Source organism: Brachyhypopomus gauderio, chromosome 9 (assembly GCF_052324685.1).
Source record: "Brachyhypopomus gauderio isolate BG-103 chromosome 9, BGAUD_0.2, whole genome shotgun sequence".
Classification (NCBI taxonomy): domain Eukaryota; kingdom Metazoa; phylum Chordata; class Actinopteri; order Gymnotiformes; family Hypopomidae; genus Brachyhypopomus; species Brachyhypopomus gauderio.
In genome coordinates this window covers 16,650,942-16,667,846 of record NC_135219.1, presented here as the reverse complement: position 1 = coordinate 16,667,846, position 16,905 = coordinate 16,650,942, and the positions used below count along the sequence as shown (strand labels likewise).

General features: G+C 42.7%; 1 protein-coding gene across 3 annotated transcripts; it reads right to left on the bottom strand.

Annotated features, from left to right (window-relative positions):
* Positions 1-68: 68 nt before the first annotated feature.
* On the bottom strand, positions 69-3,046 carry LOC143523281 (uncharacterized). 3 transcript variants are annotated; one of them, XM_077017654.1, is made up of 7 exons: positions 2,850-3,046; positions 2,357-2,435; positions 2,091-2,240; positions 1,566-1,627; positions 958-1,089; positions 783-875; positions 69-651 (listed from the first exon to the last, which is right to left on the bottom strand). In XM_077017654.1, the coding sequence occupies exons 1-7, from the start codon at positions 2,850-2,852 to the stop codon at positions 601-603; spliced, it is 570 nt and encodes a 189-aa protein (XP_076873769.1). In that variant the 5' UTR covers positions 2,853-3,046; the 3' UTR covers positions 69-600. The 3 variants fall into 3 exon arrangements, with proteins under 3 accessions (XP_076873769.1, XP_076873770.1, XP_076873771.1); XM_077017655.1 differs by having other exon boundaries at positions 2,357-2,432; positions 2,850-3,045; XM_077017656.1 differs by having other exon boundaries at positions 958-1,065; positions 2,850-3,042.
* Positions 3,047-16,905: the final 13,859 nt, after the last annotated feature.

Below are 16,905 nucleotides of genomic sequence, written 5' to 3'. Positions count from 1 at the left end.
TCACAGCTATTTTGTAAAATTTAGCATAACTTTTTTTCAGTGGCTTTATGTAAGACATTATCAAGACATCAGAAAAGGTCATTTTACTGCACAATTTGCAATGCAGACAAAGTTTTAAAAAAGCAAAGTTTCAGATTAACATACTGTTTGAGATTGAAACAATTTACAGTTACGCAAAATGAATACAATAAAGTCAAAAGTCTCTACATTTGTCTTTTGTCAATTGAAAGAGTTTCAAAAGAACTTTTGGGAATCACGGTTACTTGATGGTAGTCTAAATGGGGGTCAAGCGAAGGCAAAGAGGAGGAAAATCAGCTGAGGAAAGATCTAAACGTCAAAACAAAACAGTTCCGATGTGTCAACACAGAGCACAGTGACCATTCAGAGCTCAGTCCCTGGGTGGGACCCCACTGCTAGTATGATGGACTGATCCTGGATATTAATTAACAAATGCAAAATTCCTCCCATTCTGACAGCTGTGGGGAGCCACACACTGCACTCCCGTTACAGGAAGCTGGCCTTTCCCTGAGAGCTGCTTGGCCTGTTTAAAGAAGAGCATGATGGGGAAAGTGGAACGCTCTGGTCAGCATGCTGCCTGTATCAGAAAGTGGAGTTCAGAAACTCCAACAGCTCCGCCCGATTTTTGTCCCTCTGAAACAACAAAAATTGAAGAATAAATGAGCGTTATTGAACCAGGATGATAAGTTCATCAGCTGAAGGTACTGACGCCCCCCAGCATGTGACAATGTGCAGCACCTCCACCTCTGGGCACCAGAACTAACCTGCTTGTCCTTCTTAGATTTCTTCACCTTCATTTTGATCTTCTTCCCTGAGATCATGCTATACTTGCCGCTCCGCTTCTTCTGTTTCAGGTACTGCAGGTCACACAGACACACGCATCAGCACGAGAGGAGCTTGAACTTTGGCTTGTGGTTTACATGTAGAAAAACCACTTACCTTAGAAATCTGAACTGGACCGGAGTCGTCATCATCGTCGCCGTCGTCGTCTTCTCCTTTGTGTTTTTTGTCCTTCTTTCGTTTGCGGGCTTTCTCTTTTTTCAATTTCTGTTGTTGTTGTTCAAATGCACACTGTTGTTGAACAGCTCAGTGAATAAGCTAACTGTATCATTTCAGGACGTTGCAGTACTGGAGTTGTGCAGAATAGGTCATGGTGCTTTAAAAGGTCTTAAAATGACTACAGGTGCGTAAAGATTTCACAGAATGGGTGTGAGCGAGAGTAGCAGCCCCACTCCAGGCTAAGCCACATGTGGGGCAACACATTTACAACCCACTGTAAGTGATCAACAGAGCCAGTGCTCTAATCAACAAGGCCTATAGAAGGAGTGCTCCAGGCTAGGAGTTCATGACCAGGATTAGTAGGTGTACATATGCAGAGAAATTACCAAACTGTGTTAGAATCCAGCCACCCAGGACTGAAGTTAGGTAACCTTGGCATATAGTCTTTGAAATGTGTTCAAATAAATACCATCTTACAAAGTCACATATAACCATCTGCTAGAAACCCCTTGAATGCGACTTATCAATTAAAGGGGAGAAAAAAGTACCTTCTTGTCAGGTTTCTCCTTTTTCCTTTTCTTTGAAGTCTTCCTCTTTTTTCGATAAGAATCTGGTGGGGTGGGGGAATGCACATCCAGACTCAATACATAAACTAGACACTCAGAAGGACTAACTATGCTAACTAAAACTACTTTTTGTAATGAGAATGCATAGGTGGGGCCATAGTAGACTAACTTTGTCATTCCAATATCTTTATATTCATTAGTATCTCTCTCCTTCCATTTACCAACTTTCAGTGCTGTAGCTACAGATCAGCACTGTGATTACGCCCTACTAACATTACTCAGGTAACGGGCCAGTTGTTCTGGACCTTCTTTGTGAGCCTGTGTGTGTCCAACATGTTTCCGAGCCGAGGGCTCTGACTTTTGAATAAGTACTTTATGCTATACGAGGTGACTTGCAGCAGCAGACCACCACTATATTCTAACAGACATTTTTATTCCACTTTGGTCAGTAATGTGATTTCATTCGAGCTTTGAAGAAACGACAGATGTCCAGTCAGCAACACCCACCATTGCTGCTGGAGCTACTCCTACTGCTTGTTGAGTCACTGCTGGAAGAGGACCGTGATGAAGACGCCGAGGAGGAAGATGAGGACGACGACGAAGAACTGCATGACGACGACCTGCTTCGGCTGCGTTTTCGTTTCCTCTCGTCTCTTTCTGTGAACAAACAGCACGGTTGACATCACCACCCCTGGACGACACCCTGTACGTGAACGTCACCACATCTCGGGCTCCGTTCTCACACGAGATGCTGAGACGTGGAGAAAACGAACCTCTACTCCGAGACCGTCTCCGCTCCTTCGTGCTCGAGCTCGACCCACTTCTCTCCTTGGAAGTCACTTTTGCAGACTGCTTTAACATAAACACAAACATTAAAGAACTGACAACATAATAGTTCGCTGGTTAGTTAACTAGTAACTGGTTCTAAATCTTCTCCAATACTTCAGTATTCAACACTGAACCCAAGAGCGACCCGTCATCTGAATTCTAGGCAGCTAGTAACAAGCACCTGAAGGTGGTGTATATACCCAGGTACCTTCAAGAGCTTCCGGCATATAGCGGACTAGCTACAGAGCTGTAGTTAGCCAACCGGACACTGGTCTGTGGTTCTCGCTGGCTAGTTTATTAGTAACTAGGCCGAACAAGGCGGCTGGTTTGTGGGTTGAGTGTGTTGGTCAGCTGCACCACTAGCGTTAGCAGCTTAGCTACCCTAGCTAGCAGGTTATCAGTAACCCAACATTGAAGTCATGGGTTAATATACCTTACCATAGTCAGTACAGACGTATCAGGATGAAAATTTCGGTTAAACAGATCGCAACGAAGCACCGTCTACTGTAAAGATACCATCTTCTCCATTATTTATATTTCAGATAACAACTATATACAACTTTCAATACGAGCACAAACACTGAGACTCCATATTGTTAACAGATATCCCATCATGCACCGGGCTCTCTCCTTCTTCCCCTAGTGGTGCATAATGGGAAAACCAGCGACATTACTGCCACCTATCACTACGAAACTGAAATTTAGACCAGAACCAGAAAACACAAGTGAACATTGTAATTACAAGAAACAGAACCTACAAACAACGGATAAGATGACACGACCATTATAACACAAGACAAAAACGTTTTTATTGCATACCCTTAGGTTTGTGTTGTTTTTTAAAGTGGTCACTCATTTAGGCCTACTCAGTTATTTCACCCGATAACTTATGGAAGGAAATTATGGGAGGAAATCTGTCTCATCGGATTTTGAATTTGAATTTGAAGCACTGAATTTTTTTGTCCTTGAATTTGAAGCACTAAATTTTTTTTTGCACTGAAATTATGCATCTGAATTTTGTTGCTTTTGAATTTAATGCTTGAATTTTCAAGAACAAGTTTTCACTTTTAACTTTGTTTTCATGGTTCATGTATTCAAAAATTCAAGCGTTAAAAATTCAAAAGATATTTTTTCAAGTTGCTCGAATTCGATTGGCCAAATTTGGCTCACAAAATACGCGTGCAATATTTTTCAAGCAAAAATACGAGTTCAAAGATATTCAGAGTAAATATCCGGGACACAAAGTATGAGCAATTGATTCAGCCTCCCATCGAACCAACATCTAACCAATCACATTATGCTCCACTGGTCACGTGACGGCGGTGTTTGAAGCAACAGGCGGACAGACAGAGGGAGAGTTATGGCGGCGCACAGGATCGGCTCCTCTTCGGTGAGTGTATTTACTCTTTTATTTGTCTTTTGTGGTGTTTTTAAGATTTAGTAAGAGACAGTAAACGACATGTTGCACATCAGAGGTTTGCGCTGGTCCGATTTTTTTTTTACTCACTCCAGCTTGATTTCCACCCGCCAAAAAAGCGTAGTCTATGTAGTCAACGTAGCTGCGTATGTGTGTGTCTGTCCGTCAGTCCACACTGTGCTTTATGATATTATATTTATCATAAAATCATTACATTAGTTTATTACTTCCTTACAAGATGAGTAGATGTATTCCTTCTGAGCTGTCTTCATTAAGAAGGGTAATCAACATGTTTTAGAACTGTATCCGTGGTTTAATTGTTAACAATGAGGGCTTCGGACAAAAAGGGCGTTTGTTCGATAGTTGAAAGCTACCACCTCACAGATGCCATGAACTTGTAGAATACAGCTGCTACCTGGAGTACTGTAATACGCATAAGATTTATTGTAGTATGTCACATTTTCATAGGGTGTGAAGTAGTGCTGGACGGTATACCGGTTCGCACCAAAAACCGTTGTTTAATTTTGTTATAAAAATTTTTCATAAACCGGCCACACCGGTTTAAATAGCCTTCACGTGTCGTTAATTGTTTCTCAACGGATGCTTTATATTGCTATGCCGCTAAGCACACATGCAACAGAGCAGTGGCGTGCACAGACATTTTGGGGGGCAAGTGCTCGGGGGGTTGAAGGGCACTTTTTACGGCATGTGGTACACTTAATTATAAAAAAAATTACAAGCACATGTTGAATGAAATTTGACATTTTATTTGTAACATTCTCTAAACGTGAGTTTCAATGGAGAAAAGTCACACAGACAACTGATAAAATTCATATCCAATATTAACTATATACAGTCATGTCCTTCAGTTAACTTCTGTTTACCCTCCACTGTCTGCAGGCCTTGTTGTATATATTTTGCAATTTAAATCAATATAGGCCTACAATTAAGACAGTAAAAAGACCAAAAAGTACGAGAAGGAGTTATAGGCTACTGAGTGTTGTCATTACATGAATGCAGATGGGCATTTTTCACAGGTAATGGGGAACTTCCCGTTTCTTCTTTCACAAATGAATGTGTTAATTTATGTTGTCTAACAAAACCTATACAACAGAAAACGTTCAGCTTAACACATAGATTTGCAAACTCAACCTTAATTATTTGTATGTGGTCATCCTCACGTTATCTATCATTGGTTTGGGTTAGAGGGACTAGTTTATCAGGTGACCAGTCGGCTAAAAATGCTTAGTAGTTTGGTGCTGTATGAGACATTTTACTGCACAAGGAGACGCGGGAGAAGAAGTCTATCTGTGACCGTGTGTGCTGTGCTGAAGACGCTTCCTTCCACTCGCTGAACTGAACTGCTGCTGCAGCGCATCTGGTGTTAAAGGAAGAGAGAGGTCGGGTGTGTGCGAGGTGGTGGCACATTTCAGGGCATTGTTTTTAATCGCTCAAGTTTTCAAAAGATCATTTCAAACAGACCTCAGTAAAATGATAAAAAAAAAAAAAAAACCCGACTCAAAAGGGCACTTGAGCTAAAAAAACAACAATATTCCATATGTGCACTCAACTCGCTCCCTTAAAGAGACAGTACACATATTTCTGGCCGTTACATGCTTTGTGCTCTGCGTGATGTCTGCGCTAGCAAACTAGCCGCATAGGTATTGCTGTTTCTCTTATTTCATCTCCTTATTTATTTTAAATAAAGAATTCTTTAACCATTTCAAAGGTTTCTTGCAGTTTATTTTTTTCATGTTTGACCAAAGTTGTGAACCTATTGTTTTTGTCAGTTTCAGGTTCTTTGGTATTAATTATTTTACATTCAATGTTATATTCATAATTGCACTGACTGAACAACTGCAAGTTGTGTTGTTTTTACATGTTTTTATGTGTGTTTAAGTGTGCTATACTGGTGCAGAGTTTTCAATAAACTTGTAATTCAGTATGTCTGTGTAAAAAAAAAAATGTTTTATGTCGATTCAGCACTGTTTTACTCTATCGGATCGGTATCGGCCGATACTAAGCCTCAGTTATCTGAATCGGTATCGGAAGTGAAAAACGTGAACCGGTGCATCCCTAGTATTATGTCTAAATATCTAGTTAGGATAAAACTAGAGTGCTCAATGAACTAAGTTATAGTCACTGTAACTCCCGAATATAATCTGTAGCATCTTTATTCGTGTGCAAACAAGGGGACTCAGAATTTGGCACAACACACGTTCGTTTGAAAAAATTTCTCCGTCGTACCTGCCGTTGCATGTGCTAAATGAAAATGAGCACTTTCTTCTTTGATTTACAACTTTGTCCTACCACCTTTCTGCTCCACCCCTGACGGGTGAAGAAACATCTACAAAAAAGCTGCACCTCATTATAAGTCGCATGGTTCAAAGCATGAGGCAATAAGTAGTGGCTTATAGTCCAGAAAATACAGGTAGTAATCGCAGGGGCTATGCTGAGGCGTGTCAAGGTCGCGTTCCGCTCTTCATCGCTGTGTTTGCAGGGTTCATCCACCTTTACAAGGTGGAATTCAAGCACATGTATGGCACTGACCAGCTCCAAGGTAGATTATTGAAAGAATGCTCTACCCAGTTAGGTGGGGTATTCACTAGACTGTTTCAGCTTCTACTGGATTCGGGATGTGTTCCAGAGCAGTGGATAATCTACTGTAATTCCTATCCCCAAGAAAGCACACGCAAAAGAACTGGGAGACTTTAGACCAGTGGCTCTGGCATCAGTTTTGTGTAAGTGCATGGAAAGGGTAGTGGTAGCCCATATGGAAAAATGTATTTCAGACAAGCTGGATCCGCTACAATTTGCCTATAAGGCCAGGCGTGGTGTTGAGGATGCAAGTCTTACACTTTTAAATACTGTCACTAAACATCTGGACACCACAAAATCACAAATAAGGATTCTATTCATGGATTTCTCTTCAGCTTTTAACACAGTTGATATAAATATTCTGCTCCAATGTCTTTCAGATTTTAACCTTTACCCATCATTGCTTTTATGGACACACAACTTTTTAAAGGACAGGCCACAACAGGTGCTTTTTAATGGTTGCAAATCTACAAAGCTTGTAGTAAGCACGGGTCTTCCACAAGGCTGTGTCTTATCGCCAGTCCTCTTCTCCGTCTATACGAACAGCATTACATGAAACATGAAGGAATGACACTTTTTAAATATGCAGATGACATGGCTCTGGTGACCTCAGTAAAAACATTGGAGGATCTGTCTCGGTACCAGCAGACAGTCAGCACTTTGAGCCAAACGTTTAAAGATTTTCACCTGGAGCTGAACATATCTAAAATGAAATAATTGTGCTGTGGAAATGGAGGAGCCAGGGAAGTAACCACATCCCCAGGTCAGCCTCTCAGCTTTCAGGGCCAGTTGGTAGAGCAGGTGGAGTCATTTAAATATCTGGGAATGGAGATTGACAATCGCCTGTCCTTAACAAACCACAGCAACACTATTTATAAGAAGGCACAGCAGACTTAATTTGCTGAGTAAGCTCAGGACTTTTAATGTAAGCACAGACATCTTAACAGTTGTCTATCGATCACTCATTGAATCTATCCTCACTTTCAACATCACATCTTGGTACAATTTTCTCACAGTCAAATATAAAACACAACTGTCCCGTATTATCAGACAAGGAAGTAAAATTATAGGTTCACCACAGACACCATTACAAGCATTGTATGAGCGAGCAGTGATTAGGAAAGCTACCATGATCACTACAGACCCATCTCATCCATTACACACACAATTTCAGTTACTTTAATCGGGAAGGAGATATAAGGTCCCAATGGCTCGGAAGAATGTATATAAGAAATATTTTGTTCCTTCGGCAACCGCAATTCTGAACTCAAAACAGGTAGTATTTTAAACTTTATATGTGGTATATGGCATAAGATGGATTTTTGTTGTGATTTTGTGTATATTTGTGATCTGTAAAGCCATGTCAAAGATAAATTTCTGTCTTCAGACAGACAATAAAGACTTCTTATTCTATTCTATTCTTATTCTTCAGCTTAATTAAGTTACATATTTATACAAATACACATATGGTTGAAATTATTCAAAATAATTCGCTTTTTATCACATTAAAAGAGATTAAAAAAAAGGTTTTGTATTTTTACTGCAACTGTCATGCTATATGATTCATTCACTACTTTAGTGCTACCATTTGAAAACTGATCATGTGAGGCCATGCAAATCTCTATTACATGTAATACTTAGGTGGAGACATTTTTCTAACAATGGAATAGGGTACTCTTAACCACTCTACTGCAGTAATTCTTTTCGTAATCAATGCATGTTACCACCCTGCGTGGTCATTTGTGGGTTATGTGTGTTTTGCAGGTTTGGCTCCGCTCCTTGATCATCCGTCAAGTCGGTCCACCTGGGTTATACGAGTTGGCTACACATGCAAGTTGTTCCTGATTGGCTGTTGGTCTGTATAAAGACACCGGAGCCCTGGATGATGGCGGCGCTTACACCGCCCCTTGCCAGACTTGCTTTGTGCTGGGAGTTTGTTCATATTTTGTTGGTTGCCCTTGATAAAATTAGATACACAACTATATTTATGTCTATTTCTGTCTAGTTAGTTATAGAGTGTATTAGGAGAATGGGGGAGTCGGTGCTCTCTTTGATGTTTGTTTTATTGTTGTTTTGTTGTAGGTAGGTAGTTAGGTAAGGTTTTCTTTTTGTGTGTGTGTGTAGGTAAGGTATTTTGCGTTGACGGGAAGGTTTTGTTGTTTTGTTCTTTTGGAGCTGCCGATCTCCAACGCCACAACCCCAGTTGTATGTACGCAATAAATATCACTTTTATTCATTCCACCATCCTTTTTTCTATTGCCGTTATTTATCATGTTGTCCCTCAGTACCTAGACAGTGGGGGAACGTAACAATGCAGTTAACATATCACGCATGGGGGGAAAAACCATCAAATACCGTGAAACCGATATCATTTTGAAAAATACTGTGATATAGAATTTTGGTCGTACCGCCCAGCACAAGTGTGAAGATATAAGCCCCTTTTCCACATGCACGATGACCCGGAACTTTTCTGAATGTTACACAAAGGAACTGTATGTGTGAGCCAGATTAATTTGTGCCACACATTACCAGACATTGTACTAGGGCAGCGTTTCGCAAAGTGTGGGGCGCAAGCAATTGGAAGAAATGAACCTTTTTAAGCCTGTCGTTTTAATGCCTGTTCGTTTTGCACAAGCCCCGGATGTTTAAAATGTCTGCCGAACAGTGTGAACCAGGGCTAGAGTCGGCCCTTTAATAAATTTGTACCGGCCCCCCAGGTCAACAAATTACGTTCGCCAAAGCCCCCCCGTCAACAAATTACGTTCGCCACCCCCCATTTGTATTTTATTACCATTTTGTTTGGGTGATATGGGACAGGTGGGGCATGGAATTTCCTCTTCTTCTGAGGTGGGGAATGATAGAAAAAGTTTGAGAACCACTGTACTAGGGGCATGCATGATAAAGTCTAGGTAATGTTCAAGTGAGTTTTGAAAAATTTTGTAAAACCTTTTCTTAACCGTAATGGGAGCTAGTGGTAAACTCTTTTTCTGAGCACGCGAGGTACAGAGGTTCAGAGGTACATGCAAGTGTAATATGATTTTAATAAATAGTGTGGTTTATGTATAAAGAATTTGGAAGTGGCAATTTTTATTAGTTGCATTTTTTTTCTTTTTTTCTTTTAAACGAATGTTTGCTTATTTGGTTACATACTGTATGTTTTAAACATTTCCTAAGTCTTTAACATCTTGATACCTCTGTAGCTTCACAGATTTTGTAATCCACAGAGAGTTCACCCCAACAAACTGTCTAAGTACACAGACTTACTAGAGTCCCACAGAAAGCGCAAGTCCTCTTCCAGTGATACTCAGAAATCACAGCCTTCGCTGCCCGGGGCGGTAACACTAGCAAAGCTTGACCAGCTTGTGGTAAATTTTGTATGTGAGACCAAATAACCCATTTTCGCTGGTTGAGACGCCATCCTTCAAGAATTTGATAGAAACCTTGCAACCTCATGCAGTAATGACAAGGAAAACATTATGCACAATAATAGAAGAAGCTGCAAAACACAAGAAGAGCAAAATCATCAAAAAGCTGAGTGCTGTGAACTATGTTGCTACCACAACAGACTGCTGGTCTGCCAGACAACGTAGCTACTTGGGTGTCACCTGTCACTGGATAGACAACACCTCACTGGAGAGACAACACCTCACTGGATAGACAACATCTCAGTGGAGAGGCACTCCGCTGCGTTGGCTTGTAGACCTGTCAAAGGCTCGCACACGTTTGACGTCCTTGCTGCTGCATTAGAGGAAATTCATTCTGAGTACCACATCTCACAAAAAGTGAACAGGACGACAACAGACAGTGGCTCAAACATCTTGAAGGCCTTTCGATTATATGGTGAGGAGAAAGAGGAGGAAGCCATTAATGAAGAGAGTGTCTCCACCCTTGATGATGCATCAGGAGGTGTTATGATGGATTTTCACACGTTGCTCTCTTTGGGGGAAAGTTTGAAACTGTACAATTTATTTCCAGTCTGTGTAAAGATGATCTTTGGAGGCCTCTTTTATTACTCACACCCCCTGGGAAATAACACTATCCTCTCACACAGTTCCCAGCATACATTGTTAATGATGTACCTATTAATTGAGATAATTACCAGTGATATCTCCCCAGCATATTAGTGTGTGAGTGGTATGGCTTAACGGTTGTATCAGCATGACAGAGGACCAGGTTGCATGTGTGTCTTCACACACTTCATGGATCAGAGTGACCACAGAATGGCAATATAGTAAGAAGCTCAGGTAGCTTTTAATGTCAAACACCAGCAGCTTGACAGCCTATACAGTAGAAGGGTAAGAATAATGTGAAGACCTAGTTATTTTGAAAAATGATTTATCTTGCCACAGGCCTTGATTACATCAAAGATCACCTTGACACTGACTTGGATGATGTCACCAGCACAAACAGCATCTCTGATGAAGACGACTTCTTTGCATCCATGGAGTTTGGAAAATCGCAAGTAGGAGAACTGGAGAGGTACCTTTCATGTCTGTCTTCTACAGGTATGGATCTACTCCACAACTTTCCTCACATTAAGAAGCTGTCACTCAAAGTCGACACAGGTCTTCCTGCATCTGCAGCCTGTGAGAGACTTTTCAGTCATGCAGGACTCCTATTCTCTGCTAAACGATCACAGCTTCACTGCAAGAACCTTGAGAACCAACTACTGTTGAACAGGGTTCCCGCGGGGTCTTAAAAAGTCTTAAAATGTCTGAAATTCAAAACTTTTAATTTAAGGCATTAAAAAACAGCCAAATTTTCATCCAAGGTCTTAAATTTAATTTAGTCAGGTCTTAAAATTTTACCTTAGTTAATTTTAGAGAAGTGTAGTTCATGGGTTAAAGTTCTCCGTCACTACGACGGATTTCCGTCATTTGATTTTTTGGGGGTAAAATTCCGTCAAATCATAATAAACCACACACGCGCGTTATCTGTTTTGTGGCCGAAATATGAACCTGTCACTGGCGCTCATCAGCACTGGATGGATGACGGCGGTGTCATTTGATTGACTTGCGGGTCCGCCTTCAGATTTTCGGACATTACGTAGAAAAGTTACCTCCCTCCTTATACTTTCTCGAGTGATTGTGTCTCCGAAACGATACGTGGTAGTAGAAAGAAACACCCTTCAAAAACAGGGGAATGAACATTTACCTGACGAATTTTAATGTTGCATTGTGTTCCAGGTTTGAAAAGTGCTGGAATTTAGGCTAAAGTACTTTAAAATGCTTGAAATTGTAACTACTTCATTTCACAACAAATAGCTGTCTGACTGAACAGTTATCTAATATTACGTTAACAAATACGAGCTTTGTCACGGAACAGCTCCGGACCCCTCCCTGTGGGCGTGTGTCTACGTCGTCTGCGTCTTGCCGTCTGCGTCTATGGCTCCTCGTGGGTGTGGTTGTGTCTGCGTGTGTTCATTCGTCCCACCTGTGGCCCGTCTCGTAATCACTCGGGGCTCATGTAGTTTGTCTATTTAATGTGCGTTCGCGCAGTGTCGTGTGCTTGTCGTTGTCTTTAGTTTGCACGTTGCATGTGTGTGTGAGTTTGTGTTTTCTGTGCGCGTATTGCGCAACGCAACTTCAATAAAGCAGTGACGTTGGCTGCGTATGCAAGGATCCGTGTCTCGTCCTTCCCACTGCACCCCAACGTTACAGAACGACAAGCCGCGTTGAGACACCAGGACAATGCCCGGCTATAAGCCCAAGTCCAGGAAGGGGAAGAAGAAACCCAGCAAGCGGCATCACCGCACTTCGCCCTCGTCTTCACGGGGAAGCTCGCCCATACAGGTCGGCGTCCTCGAGTGGCACGAGACGGGTACGCCACCAGAGGGTGGCCGTGGAGTGGAGGAACACCAGCCCCTGCAGGACAAGACCACGCCTACGCTGGCGCAGCTGGAGGGAGACCCGGTATGTGCGTCCCTGCTGCGTCACGCTCGGAAGCACCTGAACCCCGAGGCGGCGGAGGGGCTCCGCCAGGAGGCGGTGCGAATATGGAGGGTGTATCACCCCTCGTCCGCCAGGGAGCCCTCACCCCTGCGGGTACACGCCGTTGAGCTCTGCGGGTTGGTGAGGGACCCCGAGAGCGAGCTGGAGGAGGGGGATTCCCCAGGCGAGGAGTCGGAGCCGGACTACGGTGGAGAGGATTACCCTCCGTCGTTGGACGATGTCTCCACCGTGGACTACGGTGGAGGGGACTACCCTCCGTCATTGGACGATGTCTCCACCGTGGACTACGGTGGAGAGGACTACCCTCCGTCGTTGGACGACGTCTCCACCGTGGACTACGGTGGAGAGGACTACCCCCCGTCATTAGACGAAGCCTCCACCGTGGGCTACGGTGGAGACTACCCTCCGTCCGAGGGCTCCGGTAGCGGAGAGGACGAGGAGAGCCTCCCCCCCTCGGAACTTTCGGTCGAGACCACGAAGGGGAAGTGGACCCCCTCTTCCGACCGCTCCAGTGACAGCGAGATGGACTGTGCCCGGGGTGACAGCCCGGAGCGACCCATGGACTGGAGCCAAGGAGAAGAGGAGGAGGAGGACATGGAGACCGAGGGGGACCGTCCGCACAGCCCATTCGGCACGTCAGCCGGCCGCGCAGCACCCGGCACGTCAGCCGGCCGCGCAGCACCCGGCACGTCAGCCGGCCGCGCAGCACCAGGCACGTCAGCCGGCCGCGCAGCACCAGGCACGTCAGCCGGCCGCGCAGCACCCGGCACGTCAGCCGGCCGCGCAGCACCCAGTGGAGGGGCTGCAGCTACGGCTGGAGGTGGAGAGGTGCTCGCAGCTCCCGATCTCTCGCTCCTCTGGGCTCTCGTCTTGGCGCGTAGCTGGGCGCCTGTTTCATGTTTGTGTGTGCCTGTGTTCGTAAGTCTTCCCGTATGTGTGCCCAATCCGTTATTCCCTTTCGTGCCTCTGTGTGTTAGTGTGCCAGTCTGTGTGTTGGTGAACGTCCCGTTGAGTGTGTCTAACGTGTTTTCCCCCGTCTTCCCAGGGAGGGTGTTTTAGGGGGTTCGTGGCGGTCCTGCCGTCGGGGGTGACGGCTCTCGGAGGCTCGTAGACCAGCGGCTCCGGACCTGCCCGTCGGTGTAGGTTCGGGGCATTCCAGCTGCGCCGGACGCTCCGGGAGTAGCGAGCCCCTGGTGGCGGGTTCTGTCACGGAACAGCTCCGGACCCCTCCCTGTGGGCGTGTGTCTACGTCGTCTGCGTCTTGCCGTCTGCGTCTATGGCTCCTCGTGGGTGTGGTTGTGTCTGCGTGTGTTCATTCGTCCCACCTGTGGCCCGTCTCGTAATCACTCGGGGCTCATGTAGTTTGTCTATTTAATGTGCGTTCGCGCAGTGTCGTGTGCTTGTCGTTGTCTTTAGTTTGCACGTTGCATGTGTGTGTGAGTTTGTGTTTTCTGTGCGCGTATTGCGCAACGCAACTTCAATAAAGCAGTGACGTTGGCTGCGTATGCAAGGATCCGTGTCTCGTCCTTCACACTGCACCCCAGCGTTACAAGCTTCTTGTAATTCCAGGACGAAACATGAGAGAACGTGAAGACGTTAAGATTGGGCATTGATTACATACTTTTCTTCATTTAGCTTTAATACAGTCGGAGAAAATAGGTGCATTTCTTCCATTTAAAATGTCAACTTTATTTTTTTCTAAACCAATTTAACATGGATGGTGTTGTTCTGCTTGTATTTAAAAGCTCTATCCAGTGGTGTGATTTAATTTGCCATTTTTGGATATTTAATTTTTTTGTAACATACCTACTTAAATCAGGTAATCGGATGTTTTTGCGATAGTGAATCTGATAAAAACAAGAGAGCTTCATAACTTTTAAAACTCACCAGGATTCACTAAATTTGACTTGATCTTTAAATAATTTTCTGGAAGAGGACCCCCAGATAACTTGTATCTAGACATATATAGACATTTATGTACATTTATTGCTCAGGTGTTACATTTTGTTGCTTCATAGATTCTCTTCTCTCCTTACACAGGCTGTTTAGATAGATATACTTTATAAATGTGTTTATTGTGTAGAATTAGGCAAAAGAGGCCTTGTCCCAACTACACCACATTGTCAGTAATTGCTGGCATTGTCTTTTGCCAGGAAACATTTTCAGTCAAATAAAGATTTCTTGCTTTAACCCATGGTGTAGTTTAATCGGAACGTCCGGAAGTCAGTTCTGTGTTGTCTGTGTTTGTGCGGGGCTACAGGTGTTGGTACGTGTTAATTAAACTACAAAGTGTAGTGTAGAGTGTAAGTTGTTGAGCTTGGTGGCGAGTGTAAGTTGTTGAGCGGGGAAGCAGTGTTAAAATGGAGACAAATTAAGTATTATATCGCCATCGATTCTTAGTGTTGACTTGTTGACTCAAAAGTAGCCCAAAAAACCGCACCCCGCGACCCCAGAATTTTTACCCGGGGAAGGAGTTTCAAACAAGCCCAATTTGGCGTGAAAACCGCGAACCTGGCAACACTGGCTACAATACAAATACATCTCAGAGCCATGTACTGTCCATGGCATTGAGTTAGAGAAGTGTTTCAATGCATGCTAAATCCCAGCTAGAGGAAATAAAAATATCTTTACAGTGTTAAATCATGTAGATGGGTTCTGTCATGTTTTGAAACATGTTCCACTGTCCCATGCTCTGTTTCATGGATTGCACATGGTTTTATTTACATTGTACTGATGTATTGCCTTTTAGTGGGCATATATACATAGGGTAAAAACAGGTAGTGTGTCCCAACGTTTTCAATGTTAACATTCAAATTCATATTCAGCATGGTTAGACAAAGTAAGTTGGTTTCATCGGGATAATAAATAGAAAAGAAGGTAGGGGGTTAAAAAAGTTTTGGGTGTTTTAAGATACAGATGGCCTGGGGAAAGAAAATTCTGAGCCTTTATGTAATTAGTTCATTTCATAATTTCATTTATTTCAGTAATTTAACCAAAATGTAACATTTAATACATTTTATCAGCTGCAGGGTGTGAGGATTTTGGTCAAACCATGCCTTGGACATACTTGAAGATAGGCTGAGTCTACATGTTGTTAAATGTATAATGTGTGTATGATTATTTAATTTGATGGTGTACGTCTATCTTTTTATTTCTTATTTTCCAACAAGGAGATGGAGGCAGAAAACATGCAAGAGGAGAATGGTCTTAAAATTTCTTTAAAAGTCTTAAATTTAACTCACTGAAACCTGCAAGAACCCTGTTGAAGCTTAATAGTGACATCACTGAGTGATTCTTTGGTGAAATTGTTTCTGCATGTTTTGTCACACACACACATAGTTGAGAGTTAGAGAATTTATGGCCTGCCTTGTTCTATAAGTTCTGTGTCACGGTGAGGTGGCCCCCGGTCGCCTCCGTCCACAGCAGGTGTTGTTGTTGTTGTTTTGTTGCGTAGTGTGCGTCCCTCAGGTGGGCGGAGCCCGTGATCCGTCTCACCTGAGGGTCGTTTGTTTGCCTATATATGTCTTGTCTTTGTACCAGTTGACCACCAGTGGTCATTATATCCTTGATTTGGAACTATGTCACAGGTTTTTGGTTTGCGCACTTTCAATTAAACCATCCTTTTTCCCTGAGACTTGGCGTGATCGCTTCCTTTTAGTTCGCACTCCCTGCCCGTCACATTCTGCCTGCAAAGCCTGGTGAAAAAGGTTTGGAAATTTACTTGTGCTTAATTTAATTTTTTAATTATTTATAAATATTTTATTTATATTTTATTTTGTAATATTTTTTTCATTGAAGTACTGGATTATTTTATTTTAAGATATTAATTTAAATTAATAAATATAAATAAAAGATAAATTAATTTAAATATATTTTATTGATTGTATGATCTCTAACTTGCCAAATATGTGTTTTTGTCTGTTTGATTGAATGTTTGGGTTAACAAATAAATCAGATGTTACTCAATAGTTACTCAGTACTCTAAGCACACATGATTGTGGAGGCCTTTCCCAGCGTGATATCACACTTGCTACTTTCATTGACAAGGTCTTCATTTTCTGAAGCAAACTCTTCAGGAAATTTATTTCCTTTTTAAGCTTTATGCACACAAAAATGAAACTGTTTACACCATATGGACATATGCTTAAATTAAATATACCCCTGCAAACTCACAATACAAAGCAAGAGAGTATAACATGCATGTTCTGACTTCAACTGTACACAATCTATATCTTTTTATCTATACTTTCAGTAACCTCTTTTACAAACTGGGTTATTAACCCTTACTCTGCCTTTCCACATACATACATGTTTTTGAATTACAATAATGAATGGTTACTGGAACAAAACATCTACATGGATTTGGCAAGAGTGTATCAAATATTGCCTAAAATGGAATACATAACCTGGAGGAGCAGTTATGTCCAGTTGACACTTCTGTGAATCACCCCTGATCTTGGGTGTAGTCTAAAATCCATGCCCAAAATACAGGTTTTATTTTGAGAAGAGAGAGTCAGTGACACATAAA

What these genes read in the sequence shown, in the direction of transcription:
- LOC143523281 (XM_077017654.1), bottom strand. An exon ending in GTCCAGTTCAGATTTCTAAG is followed by an intron (nt 876 to 957) that starts GTAAGTGGTTTT and finishes TGTGACCTGCAG; the next exon opens with TACCTGAAACAGAAGAAGCG. An exon ending in AATCTAAGAAGGACAAGCAG is followed by an intron (nt 652 to 782) that starts GTTAGTTCTGGT and finishes TTGTTGTTTCAG; the next exon opens with AGGGACAAAAATCGGGCGGA.